The sequence below is a fragment of the Amphiura filiformis genome, chromosome 1 (assembly GCF_039555335.1).
Source record: "Amphiura filiformis chromosome 1, Afil_fr2py, whole genome shotgun sequence".
Classification (NCBI taxonomy): Eukaryota; Metazoa; Echinodermata; class Ophiuroidea; order Amphilepidida; family Amphiuridae; genus Amphiura; species Amphiura filiformis.
Genome location: NC_092628.1, coordinates 81312698 through 81340272, shown reverse-complemented (window position 1 = coordinate 81340272; position 27575 = coordinate 81312698). Strand labels below are relative to the sequence as shown.

Below are 27575 nucleotides of genomic sequence, written 5' to 3'. Positions count from 1 at the left end.
ACTAACGTTTGCGCATATGCGGCACAGTATTTGAGTGCTTTACGATGCTCCTCCATCTCAATCGATAAGTATCTGATAAGTAATTGCAAAGTAAAAAAAAAGAACAAATTAGCAATACCATTCTGTGACTGATGCAAAGATGTAAATCAAAATCTATCATCAGCGTACAACTTTGACAATCAAAAATTTACTCATTTTACTGTAGGCCTACTTTTTGGATTTGGATACTTTTACAATACCGATACTAAAACTAAAGCAAAATACTTGAACTGAGAGTAAGTGTTGGTCACTCTTCATCACATAAATATCCTGTTTAGGGATTATACAGCATTATCTAATTGGAACTCACACTCCTCAAACGTTTGAAATTTGAACTGATTCAACACATGAACATATACGTACGGTAGGCCTACAATGTACTATATTTTTTATATGGTTTTTTGTTACAAAATCTGAATATCATGCTTTAATAATGCTACTACCCTAATGATTTTACAATGAGAATTGTTTAAATATATATAAACTTAATGCTTACTATCCAATTTAATGTTAATTCAAAATTAAATTCGGTTTATGTTGTGCCTTTCCGTATTAATGACAAGGTTGCAAAATTCGGAAACTTTACCTTTGTGCTAAAATAATGCCTTAATATACACGCTTATTTGAGAACATAAATAATCTGCTACCCTGATTTCAGCTTATAGACAAGCTTGTTTATATGTTAAATTTTTATTTAATACAAATAGATATGAAATGTAAACCACGCAAGGTAGTAAAAACTTACCATCAATCAGTCAGTACCGCGAGTATCGACGAATGTGTAGCGTTACTGTGTACCGGCAATGGTGGATGCATACGGACTTGGCGCAAATTAGACCGATCACATTTGCAAAAATTTATCCCCACATCGAAACCAAATATACTGACTAGTTGCTTGAAATGTATTCTTTTCAGTATATCAAGTAACTTTTGCTAAAATGACGAAAAACTGAAGTTTGCAGCTTGTTTGTCTGCTCTCTTCCGTGTTTACATTGTTACAAGGATATCGCCATGTTGTACCCGCCCTCTCGTGATAGTATAAACGACTGCGCATTTACGGATAAGTCTACGGCGGCGCTATAACTGAATTATCGCTGTGGGGCGATATGAACAGCGGTGCTGCCATTAATATTGAATATTGCTACAATTCATTTGTTTATGTTTCTTATATTCTTTCTTTTATAACTGTGACCATTTATACATGTACTTTAAATATTAGCTGTCATTACTGTATCCGTTTGTTTGGTAAATTTTCATGAAATATTGATAAATTGAAGAATTTGTCATTAAACCCTGGGCGCCGCCATTTTAGAAAAGTGAAGAAAAATGCTGCTGCCACCACGATAGTACTAAAAGCTACCTAAAAAAAATATGCGTAGTGCTGTGGAGACTTACGTTAACATGACGTCACGAATATGCTAATTAAAGAAAAATGCTGCTGCCATCTACGTCCACATGTTGCAAGCGTGACGATCGCTGACCTCACATCGATGATCGGAGTTGCAATTCCATCGCACTTCGTGCTCTATTCATCTTCCTTGGTCAGGATGATGGGATGATTGGCAGCAAAACATCCTCACTCGCTCTTTTTAAAATATTATTATTATTTGATGTATTTTAATAGACTTAAATTTAAATAAATTACATGCAAAACATATATATTTTTATATATTTCACCATTTTGTTATGTTCAATAATTTTAAACACGATACTTGTTGAATAAAAAATAAATAAAACCATATAATTTTGCTTTCACTTGACGGGTCAAAGGTTAAAAAGACAAGGTGCCGAATTCAGCGAAGTCTTGCCTTCGTGACATTTTTTGCTGAAACTTTTGTGCATGTTTGTCGCAAAATGAGTTCATCAGTAACGAGAATTCTGTGTAGATATGAGTGTCGAAGACACGCTCGAAGAGCATGCTCTATTAAAAGGTAAATTGCAATTCAAGAAAACCTTGTCCGTTTTTAGGTGTTTTTAGCTTAAAATAAAGCCAGCGAGTGTCGAATTCGTCACCTTTGCATGGATGTATTTTTGACAAAATCTGTAATTCTTAAAATAAATTGAAGCCATACTGTAACATTTCCATAAAAAAATATATCAGTATTGAAAAATTCATTATTTCAGAAAAATTTCATTATTTGTGTAAAAAATATAAAAAAATATGAACGTATTGTTACACTGAGAGGGTATACCCTGTGTGGGCAAGTCATACTTCAGTATGACTTGCCCTGAACGTCCATATATGTTCGGAAGAGACAGATACATTGCATGAGAGCCTGCCAATTTAAGCTTCCTATAATATCAATTGCACATACATGCATATGCCTGCCACTTCCACATACTTGTGCATAATACGGAAGGTCGATTTGTGCCCATAAATGTTTAGGCCTATGTTAAACTGTATGTTATACAAATTGTACAGCTATCATTTCTACCCTATGACGAACCGACATACCTGTAAATCAAATAGCCCACAAAAACTGGTCATCGCTGGTATTTTTCATGAAGAAAACGACACTTTTTACGCGGAACATGTCCAAAACACGTCAGCTGACGTACAAGCCTCCCCACGCATGTACATAAACAAGCCGTGTTCATTGTTTAATTGTCACCTGCAGCTGTTCGCAAGAAAACTTTCTGCATTAAATTACCTGGGGTCGTTATCAGGCCTGAGACACACTGGCGCTAGTTTGAGGACAGTCACTATGAGTTACTAATGTCGGCACATGCAGAAAATGCGTGATGGGTCGCCATTTTGTGACTCGTGCAAGCTAACACAAACAAATTATTGGACTTAATAATCTTTTCAAGTTTTAATAAAAGCGTGCATCTATCATGATAATATTACATTTTATTATTTTATTATTTGAATTACATAAGCTATGTCAATTTTGTGTCCATGTTAATTTTTATATGGATTTACCTGTGTTGATTTTAAACTGTTGTGAGCGTGGAGCTACGCATAAATTGGCAGGCGATTACCCACCATGCAATGCGAATACACGGAGACGATCCAGTTTAGGATGCATCGCAGTTCCTGTTGTGTAAACCAGGCGTAAACCGCCCATCCAACCTGATCGTGTGCACAGGATTTGTGCTGGAGGCTAGTTAATGCGCACAACCAATGCGCAGAAGAAGACCTTGATACTAGGCGGAGCTTACGTTTCACAAGAATGATTGACAGCTGTGAGTTAAGTGAAATTCTGTTCTGTGATTGGTAAAAAATATGGTTCTCGTATAAATGAATATATTATCCATGGCTTCAAAATTAGGAACCGTTTCTTCCACAGAGCCCTATATAGGGCTCTATGGTCTCTACTCATCATACACGACCGTAGAAGATCTGGCCAGCGACGACGCTTGCCAATCAGGCTAGCTATTTGTATGCAGGCGTGGCCTCTCATCCTTTTATCTCTGGTCTTGTCACGCTGGTAGATTCGCCCACCTGTGATTACTGACCTGGATCTGACAGAAGATTGTGGAATTTACGATTTTCAGCAGCAGGATTTTATGAAACTGCCAATATTTGCAAGTATTCTGAAGGATCGGTAATAATTAAAATATTTTTCATGGTGTCGGTAGTGCAAGTTGAAGTTAGTGAATTTGTGGTTTTGTATGTTATGTGCAAGCAGAGTCTTAGCCAGAAATCAGAAACCACCCGTCCAAGCAGACACCAAAATTTGACCCTCAAATATAAAACAACTTGTCTATACCCATAGAAGGGTCACTAGGGTCAAATATGTCCTGATTTGGCCTTTACATGTCACTCTGAATTAGTCTCAAGTTCATATAACCTTAAAATCACCTGTTTTAGAGCTATCACATCTGTAAAATCCATTAAATCCACCCGTCTAAAATTAGATTAGGCCGTCTTAAAGACTGGTGGACGTATGGCTGGCTAAGACCTTGTGTGCAAGAGTGTTTTCAGGAAGCGTAAATAGGCAGGCCGTTATGCTAAGCTCTCCATGTTATATGCGAGTTCGGCGACGAACTGGACACATCACACGGTAGTGTGATGTGTCCAGCCTGGATATAATACATGCATAACATACGAAGTCACAAACTTACAAACTTCAATATGCACTTCAAATGCAGCAGACCAGCTCTTAATTATTACCGATCCTGTAGAATAACTTACATAATCGTCCATTTCATGGAATCCTGTTGCTCAGAATTGCCCATTTCATTTATCTGTCAAATGCGCTGTGGATGTGCTCCATTAAATCACAGGTGTGAAACTGACTTTATACCACTCGCAGAAAAGCCAGCCTCGTGGCGCTGGGGCATGACGTCATCATGGACGTATGCAAAATTTCCGACGGACGTCATATAACCTGTATTGTGATTGGTTGCAAAAGCCATTCTTTGAAATCGTAAGCCAATCAATGAACGCGACAGCCTTTTACGGTATTAATTAATGTGACTCGCCAGTAAAGTAATTGCTAAGTTACTTTGATAATTGCTAAGCCAGTCAGCGTGCTCGATGCAACAACCTTGTAGAGGTTTTCGAGAGGCGAATTCACGTGGTGATCCAGCGATCAAGTAATTTATTAAATTCAGCTTGACAACTGCTCGCACGAGATCGCAGGTGCAATACATGGACACAATCACTGTCATTTACACAATGGAATAATGAATTATTTATGACATGCTGTCACATGCATCGGCTGGATTTTACGATCGAGGTAAGGTTTTTGGCCTGTCCCTGCGTGAATATCCTTATTTTTCAGCATCAAAGATACTTGCGATGACCAGTTTTTTGCGGACACTTTGATAACAGGTAACTTTTATAGGTCACAGGGTAGAAACTTTAGTTGTACAGTTTGTACGAAATATACATTTTGTTATAGGCCTAAAATGTTTACAAAAATATATTGGTCCGTACGTTGTGCTTGTATTCGGTTGTTCGACGTATACTGAGAGGGCACGGTGGCTCAGTGGTTACGGCCATGGACTCATAATCTTGGACTCATAATCTGAGAGCTTGCTCGACGTGCGTGGGTTCGATTCCCCGTCCATCCCACCACCGTGTTGCGCCCTTGGGCAAGGCGCTTTGCCTCGCTTGCCTCACCCCACCCAGGTGCAATGCTAATGGAAGCTGTTAGGGGTAGTCACAGTCATTGTACTGATGGACCCTGCGCCACTTGTAGGCTGCAAACATGGTTTCGACATATTCTAATGATGGCGGAATAAATGTAAAGCGCTTTCAGGCTGTTTACGGCATAAAGCGCTATATAAATATCTACATTTATTAAATATCTACATTTAGTGGGTAGAAATGGACTACAATTTACAAATGCATTTTTGCAGTCATCAAAAGTTACACTCTCACTGAATCCTCCGGTAACACGTCGATACCTCTGCACTCAAATAAAAGTAAACAGTATAAAAATGTCAACAAAATAGGCTGCTGCAGAACAGGCATAAATGCCTGTGTGTGTGTCTGAGGGTCGATGACACATTTGATGGATATACTTTTTACACTCTGTGCTCTCTTTTTCATCATTCATCAAGGTAACATGTTGCTAAAATACAGTCTCCATTCCACTAATTAATCGCATTTTCTCCTGCGCAGATTGCAAGTGACTCTTGTGGTGGTGGTTGTGGTGGCTTTTATCCATTTTACATTAACCGCTGCTTCATCATCATCATCTTGTCCTGCTCCGAGCAACATATTTTACAGGTATGACTCAACCACAATAAGCCACAAACACTGGAAAGGAGCTCTACATTAGACATTGTTATGGCCTAGATTTCGTCTTGGTGTGTGAGAATCAAAATCCATCATAGTCACTGCACTTCCTGTATGATACAATGAGAGAAGTTGATTCTCGCAACCAAATCTTATGAGAATCATTACGAGAATCGATTCTGTGATTCTTGTCCAAATCTAGGCCCTGAAATTATTCATTATTATTTCAAATTTTATCATTTTTCAAATCATTAATCTTGGCATAATCGGTTGATCCTTCATGTAATTATTTTGTGTAAGCTAATCCTAACCCTAACCTATTCCTAACACTAATCCTAAGCCTAACCCTAGCCCTAATTTTGTGTATAATTACATGAAGGAATAACCCGAATCAGCTGAACAAAGTAGACGTTCATCAACCACCATTGCAAAAGTCATTGCTATTCATTATTATCACATGTTTTCAACTGTTTTGACATTGACTTAGTAGCGATTCAATTTTATGATAAAGCATTCAGTTCTTTCTTTTCATTTTTTTTCATTGCAGATATATAAATGCACAATCCACATTAAGAGGTTATTGCACAACAGCATCAGCCCCTGATCACCAGCATCCAGAAAATAATCCACTACTAAGACAAGATGGATTACCTGAATTCACATCAATCAATGCCAAGCATGTAGTACCCGGAGTCAATCAACTTGTGTCGGACTTTGAACAAGGGGTCAAGGATTTTGAAACAAAATTGCAAGGTATTTGTTTTTAACTTTGATTATGCCTTATGAAGATTTAAAAAAAAAAAATTGATCAATGTTTTCCCAAGGCTGCCCTAAAGCAGTCATAATGACCACAGGAATTAAATTATTTTTGTATCAATATGGGATGCAGCATACCGTGTACTAGACCCCAAGTTAGCTTGAACAAAAAAACTTATAAATACAAAAACAGTCAGTGGTAAAATTTTGTCCAGGAGACTTTAAAAGCATCCTCACTTTTATTTATAAGAGCATTTTGCTGCAGGAATTTGAAAATGCATTACCACTAACCACTCCCTTTCAGCACCATTAATTCACTATGAAATAAAATCACTAAAATCTGAAATGAACTTGAGTAACACTGTAATAATCACTGAAATGATCACTGAAACACTCTTACTGAATATTTGATCATTTCATTGGGATTATAATAAATTACACTGAAACTCACTTATTCTACTGAAATGATCAAATTGTCAGTGGTGTGTCAGTGACCATTTCAGTGATTATTGGTTACTCATTACTCATATTGTGTTACTCATTTCAGTGTTCATTTCAGATTTGATTTGGTGATTTAATAATAATTTCATATTTCACAAGAGTCGTAAGCCAATTTTTTGATTAATCTAGAATTATTGAACTTAAATCCAGTAAACACTAGCTACAACTAGTTTTGGATTTTGGTTGTGGTCATAGTATTAGTCATGTTGATAAATGGGAAATAAACTACCATTTATATTAGCACAAAAAATATTAAGCATCACAAGTCACATTCGTGGACTAAACTTGGCTATTCTCAAATCTAGTGTTAACACATAAGCTATCCACAATGTTCTTTTTTTTTCTTAGCTCCAGATCACAAGGTCAACTGGTCATCTATCTCAGATCCACTAGAGAAGATGGAGGCACCATTAGAATATGGTTGGGGCGTTGTTAGCCACCTCAACTCTGTCAAGAATAGTCCAGAATTGAGAGAAGCCTATCAGCAAGTACAGCCTAATGTTGTCAAGGTAACGACTACACTGACACAGAGTCTGCCGTTATATGGTGCTATGAAGGTAAGTTCTTAGAGGTCACACAAATGACAAGCACTAGGATCCACAACATGCTCATCTATCAAGGCACAGTTCTTTAACCCTTATACATTTGCACATTCATTACATGACCTTTGAAAATTTGGGTACAAAAACTCATACTCTGAAACTTGAGGTCAAATTTTGCACTATGATTGTTTAATTGAGGTTATTGAACTATGCCTTTGGGATGAGGCCATTGTGGTCCATAGTAATGTTGATTGTTGAAGGAAAAGTGAAGATAGACCCATCACATTCCAACCTCTCTTACCTGGACCTCTTTCATATGGATCTCTGTTATGTGATCGTCATAGGAAAACATGTTTTTAATGCTTTGAGAGCTTGATTTTATGCTCTGAAGCATTTAAAAGGACATAACTCTGTGGCATGCAGCACTCAAATACCATATTTCGGTGTTATTATTTTACCCCATTTTGAGGAACCTTTTGCTGTTTCAATGTTAGAACTTCAGACATTTAATGCAGAATTAAATGTAAATTCACTTATCCTGATTTTTCACTTATCCAGCCAATGCTTGGTCGGTGGTCCCATCATGGCCAGATACTTACGAGAGGTTGGACAGTATAAAGGGCTTACGTTGGCAGAATATTGTTTCATATAATGATGTGAACAACAGTTTTAGACTCAAAGCAAAGAAAATATTAACCTTAGTTTCTATATAAAATATGTCATACTGACTCATCCAATTTTATTGAATAGACAAGTCTGATCAAAAGCACATTATATTTAAGACACCAATTTTGAGAGCCCTGGTCTGCCGTGAGTAAAAAAAGTTACCAGATAAATGTACTTACTTGTGGTTACGGGTTTTTTTTTCAGAAACTGAATGAAACCAGATCAGATTTGGATGGTGTTCAACAAAGACTCCTTGATACAGCACTAAGATCAGCAAAACTTGGAGGAGTAGAACTAACTGGAACAGCCAAAGAAAGGTTCAATGAAATGCTTCTGCAAGGAGCCAAACTTGCCAACAATTTCAGGTGAGTCGTCAGTGCATGCAAGATGGGCTTTGTATTTGTGCATTTCTGGATATGTATGACAATATGCAAGCAAACTTAATAATTTATTTTATATTTGTTATAATTTGTTTCATATTTCAGCAATAATGTGCTAGATTCCACAAAGGCATTTAAATTGTTGCTAACAGACAAAAAGGATGTTGAGGGCCTTCCTGACTCTTTATTGCAATTGATGGCAGCAAATGGAGCAGATGACCCCACAAAGTAAGTATATGTAACTGGAGCTACACTTGCACAACATGTATTTATTACAATGTACATTTTTGCAACTTTAATTGATTGTATTATAGGACCAAGGTTAAGTAAAGTAAGTGCACATATCCACCTAAAAATATGCTCAAGATACAGGAGACTTTATGCATGTAGTTGTTATAGTTTTCAAGACATACTTGTCATCATTTATTTAAGGAAAGTATATTTAACCTAAAACTTGTGAGACTTATAATAGACTGTTGAAATGTGATGCTGTTATGTTGGTTTGCTGGGACATGCCACGTATCAGGGTTTGGTTTTTGCCGGCAAAAACCTGTTTTTGCTGTGAAAGGGGCAAAAACAGTTTTTGCCTGGTTTAAACCAGCAAAAATGGCAAAAAATGGCAAAAACACACATATAGTCACTCAAATATATTTTATGTCCTTAAAATGTCAATGAAAAAGTTTTGAATATGATATGTGCCACATTTCGGTTAAATGCACTTGAGCAAAGAAAACGCATGCCTTTAATTTCTTAATATATTACTTATAAAATATTTAAAAAATGCAAATTCTTGCCTTGTTACACTCACTAGCGGGATACCCGCGCTTCGCGCGGGTCCCCGCTAGATGGGAGCGTTCACCATAACAGGAATAATTTATACTGAACAGGTAGAATCATTGAAAAGGTACATTTTATTTTTCTAAATCTGTTCTTTCTTACATTTCCTTTAACTTCTTTGTTTATTTGCTGCTTGTGATTTCCCGTTTCCATGTTTTTATTTATCTCTGTTCTCATTATTTTAGCTTCTTTTTTCTTACATTTCCTGATTAGTTTCTTTCCTTCTTTGTTTCGTTCCGTTTCATTTAGTTACTTTAACCCGTTGGCCTATTATTCGTACTTTTTTGTCCTCATTTTAATTTTATTTTTCTTTATAGTACCGCTTCATGTTGTTTATACAACAAACATCTTTTTCCGTATTTATTCGTCCTCTCATATAAGCGTGTTCATGGACGTGTTCACCCGTTATCATAATCCGTGACCCGTCCATGTACCTTTTTGTCCTTTCTTTTTCCTTCTTTCCGTATTATCATGTCCACTGGTCTCTGGCTCGCAGTCGCGTGGCTCTGCGCCATTTACGCCATTGGCGTAGTCTGGCGTTACGCCACGGCGCCCGACGCGCTGCCGGCCAGCTGCAGTGACGCGTAGGCCGACAACCGATTTTCATAACAAAAAAACCGTTTTTAACCATATTTTCAATGTTTTTGCAGCCAATTCTTGACCGTTTTCGACCAAATAAAGTTTAAACACGTTCCCGTATATTCATCGATCTCCCGTATGAATTTGGCGACATTTGGATCGAAACTGACGGAGCCTTTATAGGCATACATAGATAGATACATAGATACATAGATACATACAACATTCCCCTATTTATAGTAAGATGAAATTATTTTGGTAACTTAATAATTTGTTTTGCGATGAAAAAACTGAACTATTAATCGCTTTTTTAGTTTTTGCCATTTTTGCTGGCAAAATAAAACTGGTTAAAACTGCGTTTTTTTCCACCTGCAGCAAAAACCTGCGAACCCTGCCGCGTATGTTCCTAAGTATAATTCAGATCATTGTCCTTTTCATGTATGAGCAGAACAGTTGTGGAACTGCCTTTCCACTGTCAACCACATAAGTTGCCAATCTTACTTTGTATCGAATTCAAATCAAAATATCTTATTTCACAACTCTAAAAGTAAACACTGAATGGAACTACTCTGGATTATGGATGCAGAATTCATCTGGAATAGCTCATAAAGAAATATAAAATAAATCAAATAAATGCTGCACTAGTTTTTATGTCAACAATATTTTGTAGACAATTTGCACAAGGATGGAAAATGCAGAGTAAGTAAATAACATAACATTACCACCAAACTTATGGATAATACATTTCTATAAAATCTTTTATCTTGAATTTCAGAGCTGATCCAGTGAATGGTCCATGGCAAGTGAGCCTTGACATGCCATGTTATGACCCCTTCATGAGACACAGCAAAAATAGGGAGCTTAGGGAGCAGGTGTACAGAGCCTATATAGCCAGGGCATCTAGTGGGGAACATGATAACAGTGGCATCATTGAAGAAATTAGGAAACTAAGGTATAGTGTAGACATAAGACACTGCAAGAATGGGGAGCTGAGAGATTGGCTGGAGATAGCCAGACATTTGGCTGGTGAGATAATGAGGTTAAGAAGAGGCCATAATAAGTGCAAAACAATGGCACTACCGGGGTTCAAACTTGTATAGCCTTGTGATAAAGAGTTGAGGCCTGCACTGCTGTGCCATCCTGCCCTCTCATTGATTGTATCACATTATTATATAGGTTCTAATGAAAAGGTTGTACTCTTGTTATGTTGATGGCTGAAGCACATGCCTTCAACCAGGTTATTTCACTAGTCTGTTCAAGGGAAAAAGCTTAGTAGAGTCAGCCAATCATATCAGATGAATAATTACAGATTCATATTATGTTATATGCATTTATACAGTGATGTTTAGAAGTGTCCTAGCAAACAGTGCATCTAACTGTAAAATATATACTGGCTAGATTATGTATTTCTTAAATAGTGAATTACAGAAGGAAGCAACCTGCATTATACATAGTAAAATGACATACAGAAAACCGATTGTATTTTTATTAGGCAAGAGCAAGCCAAGTTGCTAGGATATGATAACTTTGCAGTGATGTCATTATCAACCAAGATGGCCGGCAAGGTGGACAATGTGTGGCAGTTAATTCATGGTCTCAAGGAGAAGAGTAAACAAGCAGCACAAAGGTAAAGTTAATATAGAATGATTGAAAAATTATTATTGCGTCTGATATTACTGGATGAAACATACCATTGGGCAGTGCACTGTTCTACCTGCTTACTTGCTTAATGTCCAAGGCACAACGTTGACCACATATATATGATATTTTGCCAGCAGGATGTGATATTTCAGTGAAATAACACATAGACAGTGCTTTGTATGCAATGAGCATTCTTGCATATTCATGCGGCCAATCGTTCCATTGAACATATACGCACACATTCTGTGCCTTCGCATTTATGCTATAGAATTGCATGCCTTCTTGTTGCGTGCAAAAAATGGGATATGGACATAGCACTTTCATATTTCATACTTCATGGAACAATTGGTCCTCATATATGCTGCTGGGACCAGACGATGGTGGCCGACAGTCATTTAATGCGGCAACAGCCAATAGCGTAAACGAAACAGACAATATGAAGGCAACACTGCCTGGACGTTGAATGCCTGAGCCCGGCTCGTTGAATATCATTCATGGCACGTGCAGTATATTCTCAAACAACCCTCAATGCCATCCAATATTATATAATTAGCAACTAACATCATTGCATATTTTCTGCTATTCATACATTAGACCTCTTTGACATGTGATCTTTTCTACTTTTAAACTATCCAGGGAGTTCAATGAACTGAAATCTTTTGCTACATCCAATGGGTTTGCTGGTGACCTACAATTATGGGATGTCGGATTCTGGTCAGAAAGACAAAGGGAACAACTCTTCAAGTAAGTTGATATTAATCTAATATATTGACTGCTCGGTACCAGAAGTGGGTAAGTGCAATAGCTGCCCTGTGAACATTTTGCAATTTACCCACAGTATATTATACCCATCTACACATGGCAGCTATTGTACTTACCCACTTCTGGCACTGAGCAGTTGATATGAGCAAGAATAGAAAATATCATATTGTACCCTATGGAAGTTGCTTTTACACTTTTGGGCTTTTAAATTAACTACACCATCACCATGAAACAATTTCATTTATTTGAATAAAATAAATAAAAACCTGATTACTTTGGGACTTGATGATTTTCAGTAATGAATATGATAAATATTGGCTTTATACTTCCAGCTTTAATGATGAAGATCTGAGACCATTCTTTCCACTACCAAGAGTGTTAGAGGGTATGTTCAACTTAACATCATTTCTGTTTGGTGTCACTATTAAGGTAAGTATTTAATGATGATTGAATGATGGTTGTTTTCCTCCTCTACAGTTAGCAAAAGAATTAAGGTACCAGTTGTGTTCACCCCTGTATATCCTAAATAAAGATACAGGTGTCAAAATTAAAACAAGCAGTCGACGCCGGTACTCTTTAGCTCTAATTTAAGACCTTATTTGTTGAAATTGGTTGAGAATTAAAGAAACGGTGATCCAAAACCTAATGAAGATACGAAATAAAAAGTTGCACTTTTGTGTTCTAATCAATGAAAGCACGACGCTAGTTTTCTGTGCTAATCAATGAAAGCACGGCGCTGGTTATCTTGTTCGTGAACGCTTTGTGTACAAATCAATAGGGCGTGCAATGTGGCAAACTGCGACTTTTACATTTGCATCTTCCTTTGGTTTTTTTGATCGTCATGTCTTTATTTCTTGAACAATTTCAACGAATGAGGTCTTAAATCCGAGCTAAAAGATGCAGCTATTGGCTGTTGGTTCCAATTATGACATATCTGCCTTTGTTTAGGGTATACAGGGGGTGAACGTAACTGGTACCTTAATTATTTGGCTTACTGTATTTTGTCCATGTATCCGCTTGTCCATATATCCCCTTATAAGTAGGTCTTTGTCTTTGTTGTTCTGATCGACAGGAATTTTAATAATAAACATAATTTTCACCATGTTTGCAATTAATTTGTAGGCTGATGTAACTAGTGTAACTTCTAGGTTCAAATGTATAGATTAATGCTTTATTTTATATTTCAATTTGTTCTTTCAGCCTGCAGATGGTGCAGCAGAGGTTTGGCATGAAGATGTCGGATTCTTTGATATCCTGAATGATAAGGGTGAGTTGGGAAAGATCCTGATAAGCTTCTTGTAGGTGGAAGGAGGGGTTGGCTGCCTAAGTCTTTGTTGATGTCCATATTCACAGCTGTGATGTAAATGGCCTCTTCCCCTCTGGTACCATCTAGGGACCTAGTGTAAAATTTGAACTTCCTTTGGATGGAATGTGTGTTTGACTGCTTTCATGTGGGCACATACTGGTGGCGCTTCGCGTTCGTGTTCAGACACTCACTTGGACTGTGGAAGCTCAGTTTCACCGATATTCTGTGACGGACAATCCTGGCATTTAATGTTATAAATTGTCCCAATGCGATACAGTTTTGGTTTGTCTTATCAGTCATATTTATTATAAGGGAACATGAAACCAGTCGTCCGATACTTAACCAAGATTGATAACTACAACATATTGTATTATATATAATCTTCAGGTAAGCACATAGCATCATTTTTCTTGGACCCATACACAAGACCTGCTGAGAAAAATGGAGGTGCGTGGATGAATACCTGCCAAGGTGAGTTTTTGTTTGGTAGCTAGTAGTAATTTTCATGCATGTATTTGCTCCCACTTTGCCAATTTTGAACTTTAACTTTGCTTGTTATTAAGTTCACAAGTTGATCTTACAAAGACATTCTTACATAGACATCATACATATCATAAATTAACATATGCTATATTTGGAAATGACTTGAATGATTTTGACTCATTACTTAGTTCTCTCAGTGTCAGCAATGTGTAGAAATAAGATAAATGTTACAATTACAGCCTAAAAATGTTACAAATGTTAACAAAGCAACAAAAATTAGGCTGTTACGATTACATGAGGTTGACAGATGAGTAAGCTGATGTTGTTGTTGTTGTTGTATCTGTGGTAAATGTTGCTTTAAGGTTAGCCACTATTTTAAATTGTTGCGATTTGGTAGTTCACAGCATCTTGCGAATGGTAGTGAGGATTGGCATAAATTGCATTGCTCAATTCATAGCGAGCGTGTTGAAGAATTTAAATATCACAGATATACTTTTGTAGATCTTGTGGTTCTTGAGTTATGTTGTAAAAAGGGCTGAAACAACAACACTTTTGTAAAATGTACATAACTCATTAGCAACAATAAATTAAGCAAGTTTTCAAAGTATATGATTTGTAGAAAGCACTCTTGCAAAACATCGAAGTGCTATTTTTCAATAATATATTGATTTAGATAATGACAATCAATTTTTTGGTTGCTTCGACCAACAATACCTCGTCCACCCTTAACCTTTTTATTGCTCACCATTGACTTGTATTCTTTTATTGATTCAGGAAAGAGCCGATTGTTAAAGCGGAACCCAGTAGCTTATCTAATATGCAACCAAACTCCACCCCTCAAAGACAGACCTTCATTGATGACATTCAGGGAAGCTGAGACATTATTTCATGAGGTTAGTTCTATACAACCTCATATGTTCATGCTATCAAAACGATGTCAAGTACTCTTCAACAGTGGTTAGCCATGTAAGGTAGGACATGCTCCATACTTGTCCTTCAAGGTATTTCTCCATACTCTAGTTTCCCTATGGCATTTTGACTTTGAACATCTTTACATAATCATGTCCTGTCTTTTCAGGACCTTGTTGCGTTCTAGCTGTATGCACTCCACTGCAGTGCCTTGACATCCATTTTAAAAATTACATTTTGTATATATGTGACGTGGTATATCGAAAGGAGACACTTTTGGGCGGGATTGTAAATGGAGAATAGCAAAAAATCTGCCTGGGGATGATTTTTTTCACAATTTGGGTTTGTTGCAAATTTGTGATGTTAATAATGTTTAAAATATTGTCTGATGGTTTCAGCACAGTATATTACATTTTTCAAGGTCATTCCTACTCTCAACATTGTCAATAATATTTTTAAAGGCTGATATCTCAATTTTCAATTTTATAATACCATAACTTAGCAACTCAATATCTTCACTTAGGAATGTCCGATTTCATTGCGGAAAACAGCGTTGTGGAGCAAAATATCTCTATATTTAAGATATGTAAAACACTCAAAATTGATAACCTGCCCCAAAATGTCTCTTTTTGATATACCATGTCACATATTTACATAGCATTTAGTAGAGTTGAAGAAGTCTCCTGCACTAGTTTGAACTTTTTATCTCTTTTTATTTTGTCAGTTTGGTCATGGTTTACAGCATATGTTAACCACCATGCCATACTCTGGTGCTGCTGGTATCAATAACATTGAATGGGATGCAGTTGAATTACCATCACAATTCATGGAGAATTGGCTCTATGATAGCTCAACTATTAAAACAGTCACTGGACATTATCAAACAGGAGAAACTATACCAAATCAACTATTCCAACAACTAGTCAACGGTAAGGACGGTCGCTTTATCACATAAAAATTTAGCTAATATACCTTGTTACATGCAAATAATCTGTACTCCCTGAGTTTCAGATGCATAGAAAATAAAAAATAACTTCTTTATGGCAATTGCACACATTTTTGAGTTCAAAGTAATAACTTTTTGCACTAAAATACAATTTGTTTGAAAAGATCCAATATATTGGCAGGTGAAGGTCATATACACTGTGTATGCCAATTTATTGATATTTTCGTTATAATATAGCATTTCTTAGTTGTCAAAATGATTATTTAGATATTACCAAGTTGGTTTTGAGATATATCTTAATAAAATTATGTAAAATCTAGCTTGATTAATTGGTACAAAACTCAAGTTTTTGTAATTTTGTGGTATGTGTGTTGCACTAGCTACTTCAAACAAAGAAATATATTTTTGGCACTGTTCTTCCATTGTAATAAATATTATTTAAATTTTTATATCATTGACAGCACGCAAGTACATGGCTGGATCTGGGATGTTAAGACAACTCTACTTCTCAGCATTAGATATGGAAATGCACACAAGGTAAAAACCAGACCAGGGTAAAGTCAGTATGTACAGTACAGGGTTCCCGCATTCCTTGAATTTGAAAACATCTTTTCAAGGCCTTGAAAGTCCTGGAAATTTGCACAAGGTCCTTGAAAATTGGAATATACCTAAAGTATAATTTTAACAACATTTGGGGAGTGGAGAGGAGCTGTCACTTTCGTTAATATGTGCTGCATGGAGAGCCGCATCATGATTTTTGTGTTGTGGGAAGTCCTTGAAAATCATGCTTTTGGATCTTGAAAGTCCTCGAAAAGTCCTTGAATTTTAAAGGCTTCCAGGTGCGGGAACCCTATGTACAGTGGTGGAAGAATCAAATGAAAAGAGATTCTGCCCTTTTTTGAGGGTGTGAAAGAAATATATGGCTTTATCTCCTGTGCCAAATGTGTGACCTCAGCAAGAAGGATGGTGTGTTTTGCAGCTTTGTTTTATACCTCCTCAATCCAATATCCTCCTGTTAGGCAACAAGAATAAAGTTACAAGCACTCTTTGCCTATCGTAACTTTATGGATTGTCGCCTGCATTACATACTGTCGTTTCTCAAAAGGTTGCCTTGTGTGATTTTTATTATCATTGCTGTATTTCATATTGTTATTTTGTATTTCAGCATGCTTTTTTCTTTGATGAATGGACATGAGATTGTAATATTATGATAATACCTCAAAAGTAATATATAAAGTTAATTTTACAGTGTATTTCATCACAATTGGATGACATAATAAAAAAAATCATACAAGGCAGCCTTTTGAGATATGACAGTATGTGATGCAGTCAATGATATTACTTAGAATACTTACCAATTGTAAATAGCATTTGAGAAATAGAACTTTTGATGCAGCTCTTACAATTGATTTTGAGACTTATTATGATGTGTGGTAAAGTTCAGTGAACCATATTACGGCTTAAAATAATGAGTACAGTCCTTTGTATTGTAAAGCGGCCCATTTTTTGTTCTTAAAGGGTGGGGTATGAGCGTTTCAACAGTATTTTTGTAGGACATGAGAGCACATCAGACATATCGAATTGCATTCTGATTGTCCTTCTGATAAAATATTTTGATTTTTTGAAATGATTAAAAATTGTTATTTTTGATGTTATAGAAGTAAACTTAATCAATCTAATGATATGTACTTAAAGTGTATGTTGTTGGGATGAAAAGCCAACGATCAATTGAAAATTTTCACCCCTTTCGTGTTGAAGATATGGATTTTCCCCAAAACACACAGAAATTTTTTTCCCAAAACACCAAAACAATTAGGTCTTATGGGGAAAAATGTATATCTTCAATATGAAAGGTCAAAATTTTTGATTGACTGTTGGCTTTTCATCCCAGCTACATACACTTTAAGTACATATCGTTAGATTTATTAAGTTTACTTTGAGGACTGTTATACATCAAACATTTAAAAATTATCATTAATTAATAATTTGTCATAAAATTGCATTATATCGCAAATTAAAAAAAAATTCTAAATTATTTGATATCAGAAGGACATTCTTCGTATTCAGAATGCAATTTGATATGTCTGATGTGCTCTCATGTCCCACAAAATTACTTTCCAATCGCTCCTTTCTTTAAATTGATCTCCTTGGTAATAGTTTCACATTGCTTTGTTTACAGCACTGATCCATGGCAAGATGTAATGAAGAGAGCAGCATCAGAATACACCATACTACATCCATTACCTGAAGACAGATTCCCTTGTGGATTTAGCCATATATTCGCAGGTGGATATGCTGCAGGTTACTACTCCTACAAATGGGCAGAGGTAAACGGCTTATTTTGATACACCTTTATACAGGGTGTCTCAGAAAAAATTACCGGACGAATAAATGTGGACGTAAGTCGAGAATTAGACATCAGAATCCACAAATCTAAACATCAGCGTGTATCCCATCTTATTCTGCATCTTATACGCCAATTTTACTGGAATCGGTTGATTGATCGCGAAGAAATGAGCGATTACATAATGCATGCGTCATTTCACTTCATTCCAAGTTTGAAAGGAACATCATTCAACACAATGCACGCTAGACTAGTCGCTAGTGGTTAACTGTCAATGGGCTTCATATTTTGCTCTGTGAAATCCTTTTCGTTCTTTTTATACAATCTGTTTCTTGCAAAACATTTAATTAGGTTTTGTTCAAATTTGGAAACCTGCACGATATTGTAAATGAAAGCTTGCATGTGAGATGATGCTCGGTTCTTGTAAATATATTTTTTCGTTAATGTTGATATAAATGTTGCATAAAGAATTATTGCATAAAGAATTCCAGCTGGCTTAAAAAATTTCTCACACACATAATGTTTTTGGAATATTTCAAAGAAATTGTAATGCCAAGTTTAAATCTTTTAAAACTTCAACATTAATGTTGCATGGTATCAAAAATCACGCGTAAAGCTGTAAGCACTTGATCATTGTTATTCTTGGCTCAAATGTTCTTTGGAAAGTTAAAATATAACATTTTTGCACAACATACATAATTGAAGTTGGAAAGCTTCCAATTGCAGAAATCAAAGTATTCTCGGACAAACTGTTATCATCTTAAGTGAAAGCATGAATGACATAACATCGCCGGATTATAAAATAGATAATGTGGACTAAATTTAATGAGATTCACAAACTTTAGGAAGCGGTGAGCGAGTATGAAAAAAAGCGCCTGTTGATCAAACTTGGAATGAACTGCATTGATGCAGGCATTGTGTAATCGTTCATTTATTCGCAACCAGTCAACCGAATCAAATAAAATTTTCGTATATGATGCACAACAAAATAAGCTATGCGTTACATTTTAAATTTTTTGATTCTGATGTCTATTTCTCGACTTACGTTCAATTTTATTCGCTCTGTAATTTTTTTCTGGGACACCCTGTATGTGACCAGATCTGGTCCAATCAGGCGAAAGTCGGCAATAATGAAACTGAGATGTAGGCAAAAATGAGGAGAAAAAAACATACGAAAATGGATATATAAAAGGTTCATAACATAAGTATTCTAGAGACCTGGGGATTCAATATCAGTAAGTGTAGGTATTGAGCAAGTTAGTAATGGTAGTAACTCAATTTTTAAAATATCTTACTTTAGCCTGAGTGGATCAGATCGGGTCAAATATAATTTATGTTGAGTCATGTTCATGAGTTTTCCTACTATCTTGTGTATAGTATAGTTTCCATTGAGTGAATTGGTTGTGTCTAATTTTAATAAAACAAGAAGTTAAACTTTCAAATATATTGTACCAACCAATGCAGACTTTATAATTATATTGTAACTATCATCAATCTAATCCTGTCATTATGTAATTCAGGTAATGGCAGCAGATGCCTTCAGTGCCTTTGAAGATGTAGGACTTGAAAACAGAGAACAAGTAGCTCTTGTTGGGAAAAGGTAAGATATTAACATAGGCTGTAGGTAAGCAAAATATGCCCTATGGATAAAAATATGTTAAATCTATATATGAAGAGCTTATTTCCAAACCGTGTTAAGTCCACAAACCCATGTTTCTGATTTTCCTGTGCGATATTGCAATGGGTTGTGATTATGATTTCAGTTGGTTGCACCATTACAAAGCAAATAGTGGATGGATGCATGAACAGTAACAATACTATGTGAGGCCTTTGTTTCCCAAATGAGAACAATAGTCTGCTTATTGTTATGCAGCATTGTTGTGGTAAATAATGGCTTGTTGATGGTACAACTCATTTTTGCTAATGTCAAACTTGTCAAAGTAACTGGGACACATCACACATATGGTGGTGGAAATAAGTTCTTCATAGATAGATATGTGTATATATATATATGGTCGACAGTTGGGTAAACAAAGTTTGGCACAGCGCCTGATAATAATGTAAAATACATTAAATTACACGACGTGGCGGGTCTAACCCTTTTACAAGTGTGAGCAAATGCAATGATACCTTACAGAAGCAAGCAAAAAATGTGTGAGGCCATGAACAAAGGGAAGAAAAAAACCCATTGGTGATGACCAAACACTTACATAATGAGATAAAGAAAGAACAAACCAAGCAAAAAGGAGAAGAAAACATCCTTTGTGCCTGACAGAACTTGTATACAAAAACAGTGGTAAGTGAGAAAATGATTACAACTACAAAAAGTAGTACAGCGGATACATGATAAAATAAAGCAAAATTGTCTAGAGCCGCAGATACATGAAAAACAATGAGTCATAAGCTAAAAGTGTCAAATTTGCTGTTTAAGCCACCAGGCTGAACAGTGCCGAGCTTGAAAATGAGTTTATGTTCTGCCATGATGCGATCCTTGTTGTTTCCTCTGGCATTGATGGCAGCGGTTACCTTGATGTCGTTGATGGTACATGTGGAAGGGGGTTAAAATGCGCGCTACAGGAAAACCATCAAAATTGCATTTGATTGACCGCAGGTGTTCAGTGAAGCGGTCAGCAAGTCTTCTGCAGGTTTCCCGACATAGAGGATGTTGCAACGGGTGCAGATAATGATATAAACTAGACTACAAGAAGTGCAAGTGAAATGGTTGGCTATGTTGAAGTGTCCGGAGGGACCCTGGATTTGATGGTATGATTCCATGGTGACATAATTGCAAGTGTTGCAGCGACGTCTGCCGCAGCGGTATGTGCCGATGTTGGTAGTGTGCGGTGTTGGGCAGAGCGGATGAGATGCTCTAACAAGATGGTTCGAAATGTTACGAGCTCTTCTGAAAGCAGTGACCGGAGGATCCTTGAAGATCTCTGACGTGGTGGGATCAGATTGGAGAGTCTTGAAATTTTTGAAATTTTCACTTGCACTTCTTGTAGTCTAGTTTATATCATTATCTGCACCCGTTGCAACATCCTCTATGTCGGGGAAACCTGCAGAAGACTTGCTGACCGCTTCACTGAACACCTGCGGTCAATCAAATGCAATTTTGATGGTTTTCCTGTAGCGCGCATTTTAACCCCTTCCACATGTACCATCAACGACATCAAGGTAACCGCTGCCATCAATGCCAGAGGAAACAACAAGGATCTCATTATGGCAGAACATAAACTCATTTTCAAGCTCGGCACTGTTCAGCCTGGTGGCTTAAACAGCAAATTTGACACTTTTAGCTTATGACTCATTGTTTTTCATGTATCTGCGGCTCTAGACAATTTTGCTTTATTTTATCATGTATCCGCTGTACTACTTTTTGTAGTTGTAATCATTTTCTCACTTACCACTGTTTTTGTATACAAGTTCTGTCAGGCACAAAGGATGTTTTCTTCTCCTTTTTGCTTGGTTTGTTCTTTCTTTATCTCATTATGTAAGTGTTTGGTCATCACCAATGGGTTTTTTTTCTTCCCTTTGTTCATGGCCTCACACATTTTGTGCTTGCTTCTGTAAGGTATCATTGCATTTGCTCACACTTGTAAAAGGGTTAGACCCGAAACGTCGTGTAATTTAATGTATTTTACATTATTATCAGGCGCTGTGCCAAACTTTGTTTACCCAACTGTCGACCATATAAATAACCAGCGTCACGCAGAACTTCGACCTGTATATATATATATATACATTTTTGATTGGCTCATGGTCAACATCTTGAAAATTTTGGGAGATGCATTTGGATCTGGTGTATTTTGGTGACATGTATTAAAAATTCTTGCCTCCACCTACAATGCAAGGTAATTGACAAATTGTGCCCAGAACCTAATTTCCCACTCATATTACACAGATATTGTACTTTTATTATAGTGAATGGACAGCTGCTGTTAAAAGTGGATACTAGATAGACCGTAGATATTTTCCTGTATTTCATGAGAACAAACGGGGTAACAATTTTATCCTTTGTGAACATAAATTATATTATCCTCCGACTTGTTCGTAAACTTTTTGGAATTTAGTTCGATAATCTTACTGAAAAGTAGACCAGTTTATTCTTTGCTTTTTTAACAGTGTAGCCATGTCGCGCATGAAGTATGCGCGCGAGACTTAGGATATCGCGAGAGTCATGTTACACAGACGCACGCATGTAATGGAATTAAAGTATTCATGTCTACTAAATGATAAAGTGTTGTAATGTGAAAATAATGGTTAGTCATTTGTTATGAGATCAAGCAATTGATGTCAGGAATACTGATTTGAGATAGTATTCAACTTCCTTTGTAGTTTTAAAATGACCATATCTCTGGAACCATAAGTCTAATTATAATGTAGTTCAGAAAATTAAAGCTCTGTGAATGGCCCGTGTAATAAAATAGAAAACTGAAGTTTGGTTTTGATTGACATCAGACTCATTTGTGTGACAACCGTGACAACTATGAGAACCAGTGGCGCCGCCGGAGGTGGGGGCATGGGAGGAAAATGCCCCAGTCAGAACTCTTGCCCCCCCAGTTTTCCCCAGTAAAACCCAAAATTAGGAAATTTCCCACTTTTTGGAGCAATTTTGATCAAAAATTCTGCCACTGATTAGAACTCATTTCTGAATATGGAGTCCCATAGTATACTTTTTACCTAAGAATGTCTCTATATGAAGCACATTAACCTATTCAAGATTTTTTCTTTTTATTTGTATGTTACAGGTTTCGTGACACAGTACTATCACTAGGGGGTGGTACACATCCAATGGATGTCTTCAAACAGTTTCGAGGTAGAGAACCATCTCCAGAAGCGCTACTCAAAACATACGGATTATGAACATGCCTTCTAAAAGCATCAGTATTATTTTGTGGAAAAATAATTGTTACGTCACTTTAGATTTAAATGTACCAGTATATTTATCATCAATTTTGTTTCAGAAATCACATTGAATTTTTTTCAGGATTTTTGGAAAATTTCATATAACCTTAGGCTCATAAAAATATCCAAAGCAGTTGGTCATTTGGGATCCTGTAGATCCTCACACCCACTGGATCCTCATAATAATAACAAATAGGCCTAAATGTTGGTATTTATACAGCGCATTTCACATGTGCACATGTACCAAAGCACTTTACATTTATTCTGCTGTCGTTAGAATATGTCAGCTGCCATACAATGCCCAAGGCGTGCTCATACCTTTGGGCAGCAGTCAATGAACAATATTCATAACAGCTCCCTATTTCACCCCTGGGTAGAGAGAGGTAAGTAAGGTAAAATGCCTTGCCCAAGAGCACAACACAATGGCACCGCCGGGACTTGAACTCACAATCCACCGATTACTAACAACGCAGAGCCCGTACCGCTGCACCAATGTGTCCCTTACTCATCCGCTTTGATCTCATGCTTTGAACAACTGTAAAGCAAGAAATTTTTGTGCCCATGAAAATTTCACGAATTTTACAAGTGCACAGTTAATTGGTGAAATTTTCCTGTATGTAAATTATTTTTTCTTCCTATAGGCCTCTGGGGTAATGTGCTATTTCGTGAAATTTCACGTCAAAGAGACATGAGTTCTCTCCAAAACGTGAAATTTTAATACTGTGAAAATATCATGCTTCGTAGTATTTAATAATATAAATACTGTAATGTATGTTATTTTCACAGTACAGTCCAACCTCTTTTATCCGGCCATGATGGGACCAAGCATTGTCCGGATAAGTGAAAAATGCGGATAAGTGAATTACATGTAATTCTGTATAATGAAAGTTCCAAGGACTGAAATTGTGACAACAAAAGATTGTGCTAATAGCACTAAAAGATGGCTTTAGAGTGCTTTGTGCAATATAGATGTCATTCTAAGCATAATTTCAGAGCATGGAATTAAGGTGTTAAATCATCAAAAACATGTTTTTCTGTGAAAATTTCACAGCCGAATAACAGAGAGATCCATATAAAAGAGGTCCGGATAAGAGAGGTTGGACTGTATTAACATTTTTATAGTTTGGCTTTATCTGTATACTTTATTTTTGGTTTGCTGATGTGAGACAGCATTTGATTCCTGAAATTATTATCAAACTTTTCCTTTGGAAGTGTTTTTACATTTGATTAATATGCTACATCCTCAAGCAAGGCACATGTGACATGGTATGTCTAAAGGAGGCACTTCTGGGCACAATCATGAAAGGAGACTGACATTTCATATGCTACTTGCATTTCTGGACACTTTAAGATGTAAACTTTGATCATTTTTGCCACAAAACATTGAATTTCAAAGGATGATATCTCATTTGTGACTTTCAGGACAGTCCAACTTTGTAATTCTATAACTTAGGAATATCTGATTTCAAATAAAAAAGCAGCGTTGAAAAGGAAATTATCTGTATTTTAATGATATGTGACTCCTCGCCACAACTGAGCCCGGATGTCGCCAGTGCCACTATTGAGATATGCTCCATCGAACTTAACAATAAACAATAGGAAAGAAAGGATTTATTGACTGTTTTATTGATTTTTCACTACTTAAATGTCAAGTACTATAGACATGATATACATCATTTTAAAGCTAATTTCAAGCAGAATATTTTGGTTGAATATCTCAAAAATGATGATTGGCGACATCCGGCTCAGTTGTGGCGAGGAGTCACATATGTTAAAAACTCAAAATTGACCACCGCGCAGAAGTGCCTCCTTTTGGCATACCATATCACATGGTGCACTCAACAGATGATATTTGTATAAAACTGGATCAAAAACATCACCCTTTTTGTTTGTGTTGTTAAAAGTTTTTGTGTCATTTTAATTTAAACCAAAATTTATGTTTGTTACCTATCAAAAAAATAAAAATATTGGTAAATTTGGGTACCTCTTTCACTATTTTCTGCAATTGTACTGTACAACAATAGACTCATTTATAATTATCAAACATTACATGTAGTTTAACTTGGTATGAATATCTCATTGTCGACCACTGGCCTAAAGCTGTCTGATTGTGAAAGGTTTCAACTGATCCACCCTAGGTGCCCCTCAAGTTGCAAGCTATAAGGAATGGTTTAAAAGTCAATTTATATGTCCACCAAGTAATTGGGATTTATACAGGAACCATACTATCATTTCACAAAATGACAATTCCATAGAGTTGTGTACGAAATAGGTGTGAAAAACATAGTATTTTTCCCTTCTCAAAAGTGAGTCAGTTCTTAGCCACAGCTATCAGGATGGACTGATTCAAATTTAGCCAAAATTATGCTTATTGATATTCTTTTCAATGTAGACCTTGGCCATAATTGGCTGTTTGCATGGAACTGCCATCTTGCTCATAAAACAAGGTTCTCCCTGTGGATGCATGCGCAATTTTGTCTTTGCACTTCCTAGCAACAAAAACGCATCGGAAAGCTTAAGCAAAGCAGTATGAAAGGCATACACAACATGCACTGTGGCATAGTGTCATGGCCCCGATATCTTCATGGCAGAAATCGCCATGGTAGGTTGAATCCACCACCACGCATGGCCATTTTGTTCCGACCTGTTTAATAGTTTTTAGACGCATAATGGGCCGAAGGACATCTGACTAAGGCTACTAACAATAAGCTACAATTATTCGGTGACTGACCTCGCTGTGTGCATGGAAACATGGTACGCCATATGTCATCTGCTTTTAGACTACCTCCACGATTGGCCTATACACTGCGCTATATATAGTTCAGCACAAATAAAATCAGAATTATTGTCTGTTTTTGAGTTCAAGACGCAAGCTTCTTTCTCAAGTGCAAGCTAACGACTATCATATCTGTTCAACATATATATCCAAGTGCAAGGAACCACATCTGGCTTCTTTAGACGAAATCATTTACGGAAGATATTCATCATTTTCTACCCCGGTATCCAAAGATTTTCGTCTGAATATCAAAATCGTGCATAGCACATTCATGTGTATCGATCCCGGGTATTTATTTTAGTATCTCTGCTATACCAAGTAATTATTAGCCAGGCGATGTCGGTGTGTGTGGGGTAGAACATTATTTTGATCTAACTGTGCAAAGGGTCAATATTCAGACAGGGCCTGACCAGATTTTCTATTTTATGATGGGCAAAGATTACTAAATTTATGCCAGTTTTCTTAAAATGTATTAAGTTAAGCGTATTCAATTGTACCAATCTCATGTTTGATGACGAGATGAATAAAATAACAATATTATTATTGTTGTGTTGTCAATATTTTGTCTTTGTGTGTTTGCTTAATTTTATTGTGAGTATTAACAAATCAAAATGTTATTTTATCCCTACCTTTATTATTATGCACATTGTTATTGACTGGTGATGACGCTGTCAATTCCAGTCCATGTGATGTACAGTAAAAATTTGATAATAAACATATGTGCCTACTAACGAGTTGTTCTGACAGGAACAAATTTTTACGGTAGTTTGTTAAACTTCAATAATTTTTTTCCTTTAAATTTACAAATATCTGTGTTTTAATACAGATATTTGTGTTACAGAAATATCTGTGTTACAGATATTTGTGAATTAAAAGGAAAAAATGAAAAAGTTTAACAAACTATATTTATTATCGAATTTTTATGGTATTGGAACAACTTGTGGATGCTACTTCCAGCTGTAAATTGATAAATTTATTTTAACCCCATGACCCCATGACAACTACCTGCTGATTGGTCAAAGAGAAATTTTCATTATCAATTGGCCAAATCAACAACATTGTTAGAATAATTTCACCATGCAAAAAAATTGGAGTGAATATATTTGCAAAGCTCCATTCTGATTGGTGATTAAAGTGAAGATATCATGTAATTGACCAATCAGAGGCAATGTTAGATCGGCAGGTAGTACTCAGGGGGTTAAATTTCTTTAGGCATGGTAGCCACTTCAATGACAAAGCACTGATTTCCAAGGAGTCCCTGCAAGTACATAACATAATTAAAACAATATAGGAATGTGTGATGCAGATTTGTACAATAATATAAATTAAAACTAATTTACATGACATCTCTGTGTACAATGGTATGATCCCCGGGTATCAACATTTTACAGTAAAATATAGTGGCAATATTATACTAGTGGGGGGCAAAGATATTTTGGTAGGCCACAAAAAGGGGGGGGGCAAGCATTTTTTTGCAGGTTGAAAGGGGTGGGGGTCAAGCAATTTTGGGC

At 36.4% G+C, this 27575-nt stretch overlaps 1 protein-coding gene across 2 annotated transcripts; it reads left to right on the top strand.

The window, feature by feature from the left end:
* Positions 1-1811: 1811 nt before the first annotated feature.
* LOC140154505 (uncharacterized) lies at positions 1812-24800 on the top strand. Of its 2 annotated transcripts, XM_072177075.1 has the most exons (18): positions 1812-1970; positions 5615-5722; positions 6279-6484; positions 7337-7545; positions 8401-8561; positions 8682-8804; positions 10768-10944; positions 11485-11619; positions 12270-12377; positions 12728-12824; positions 13596-13662; positions 14089-14172; positions 14959-15077; positions 15818-16022; positions 16501-16576; positions 18219-18366; positions 19904-19983; positions 23132-24800. In XM_072177075.1, the coding sequence occupies exons 1-18, from the start codon at positions 1894-1896 to the stop codon at positions 23244-23246; spliced, it is 2295 nt and encodes a 764-aa protein (XP_072033176.1). In that variant the 5' UTR covers positions 1812-1893; the 3' UTR covers positions 23247-24800. The 2 variants fall into 2 exon arrangements, with proteins under 2 accessions (XP_072033176.1, XP_072033183.1); XM_072177082.1 differs by lacking the exon at positions 5615-5722.
* The last annotated feature ends 2775 nt before the right edge of the window (positions 24801-27575 follow it).

Coding starts and splice junctions, on each gene's coding strand:
- LOC140154505 (XM_072177075.1), top strand. CDS start 1,894: ATGAGTTCATCAGTAACGAGAATTCTGTGTAGATATGAGTGTCGAAGA. Junction 7,546..8,400: donor CGTTATATGGTGCTATGAAG/GTAAGTTCTTAG, acceptor TTTTTTTTTCAG/AAACTGAATGAAACCAGATC. Junction 12,378..12,727: donor CAAAGGGAACAACTCTTCAA/GTAAGTTGATAT, acceptor TTATACTTCCAG/CTTTAATGATGAAGATCTGA.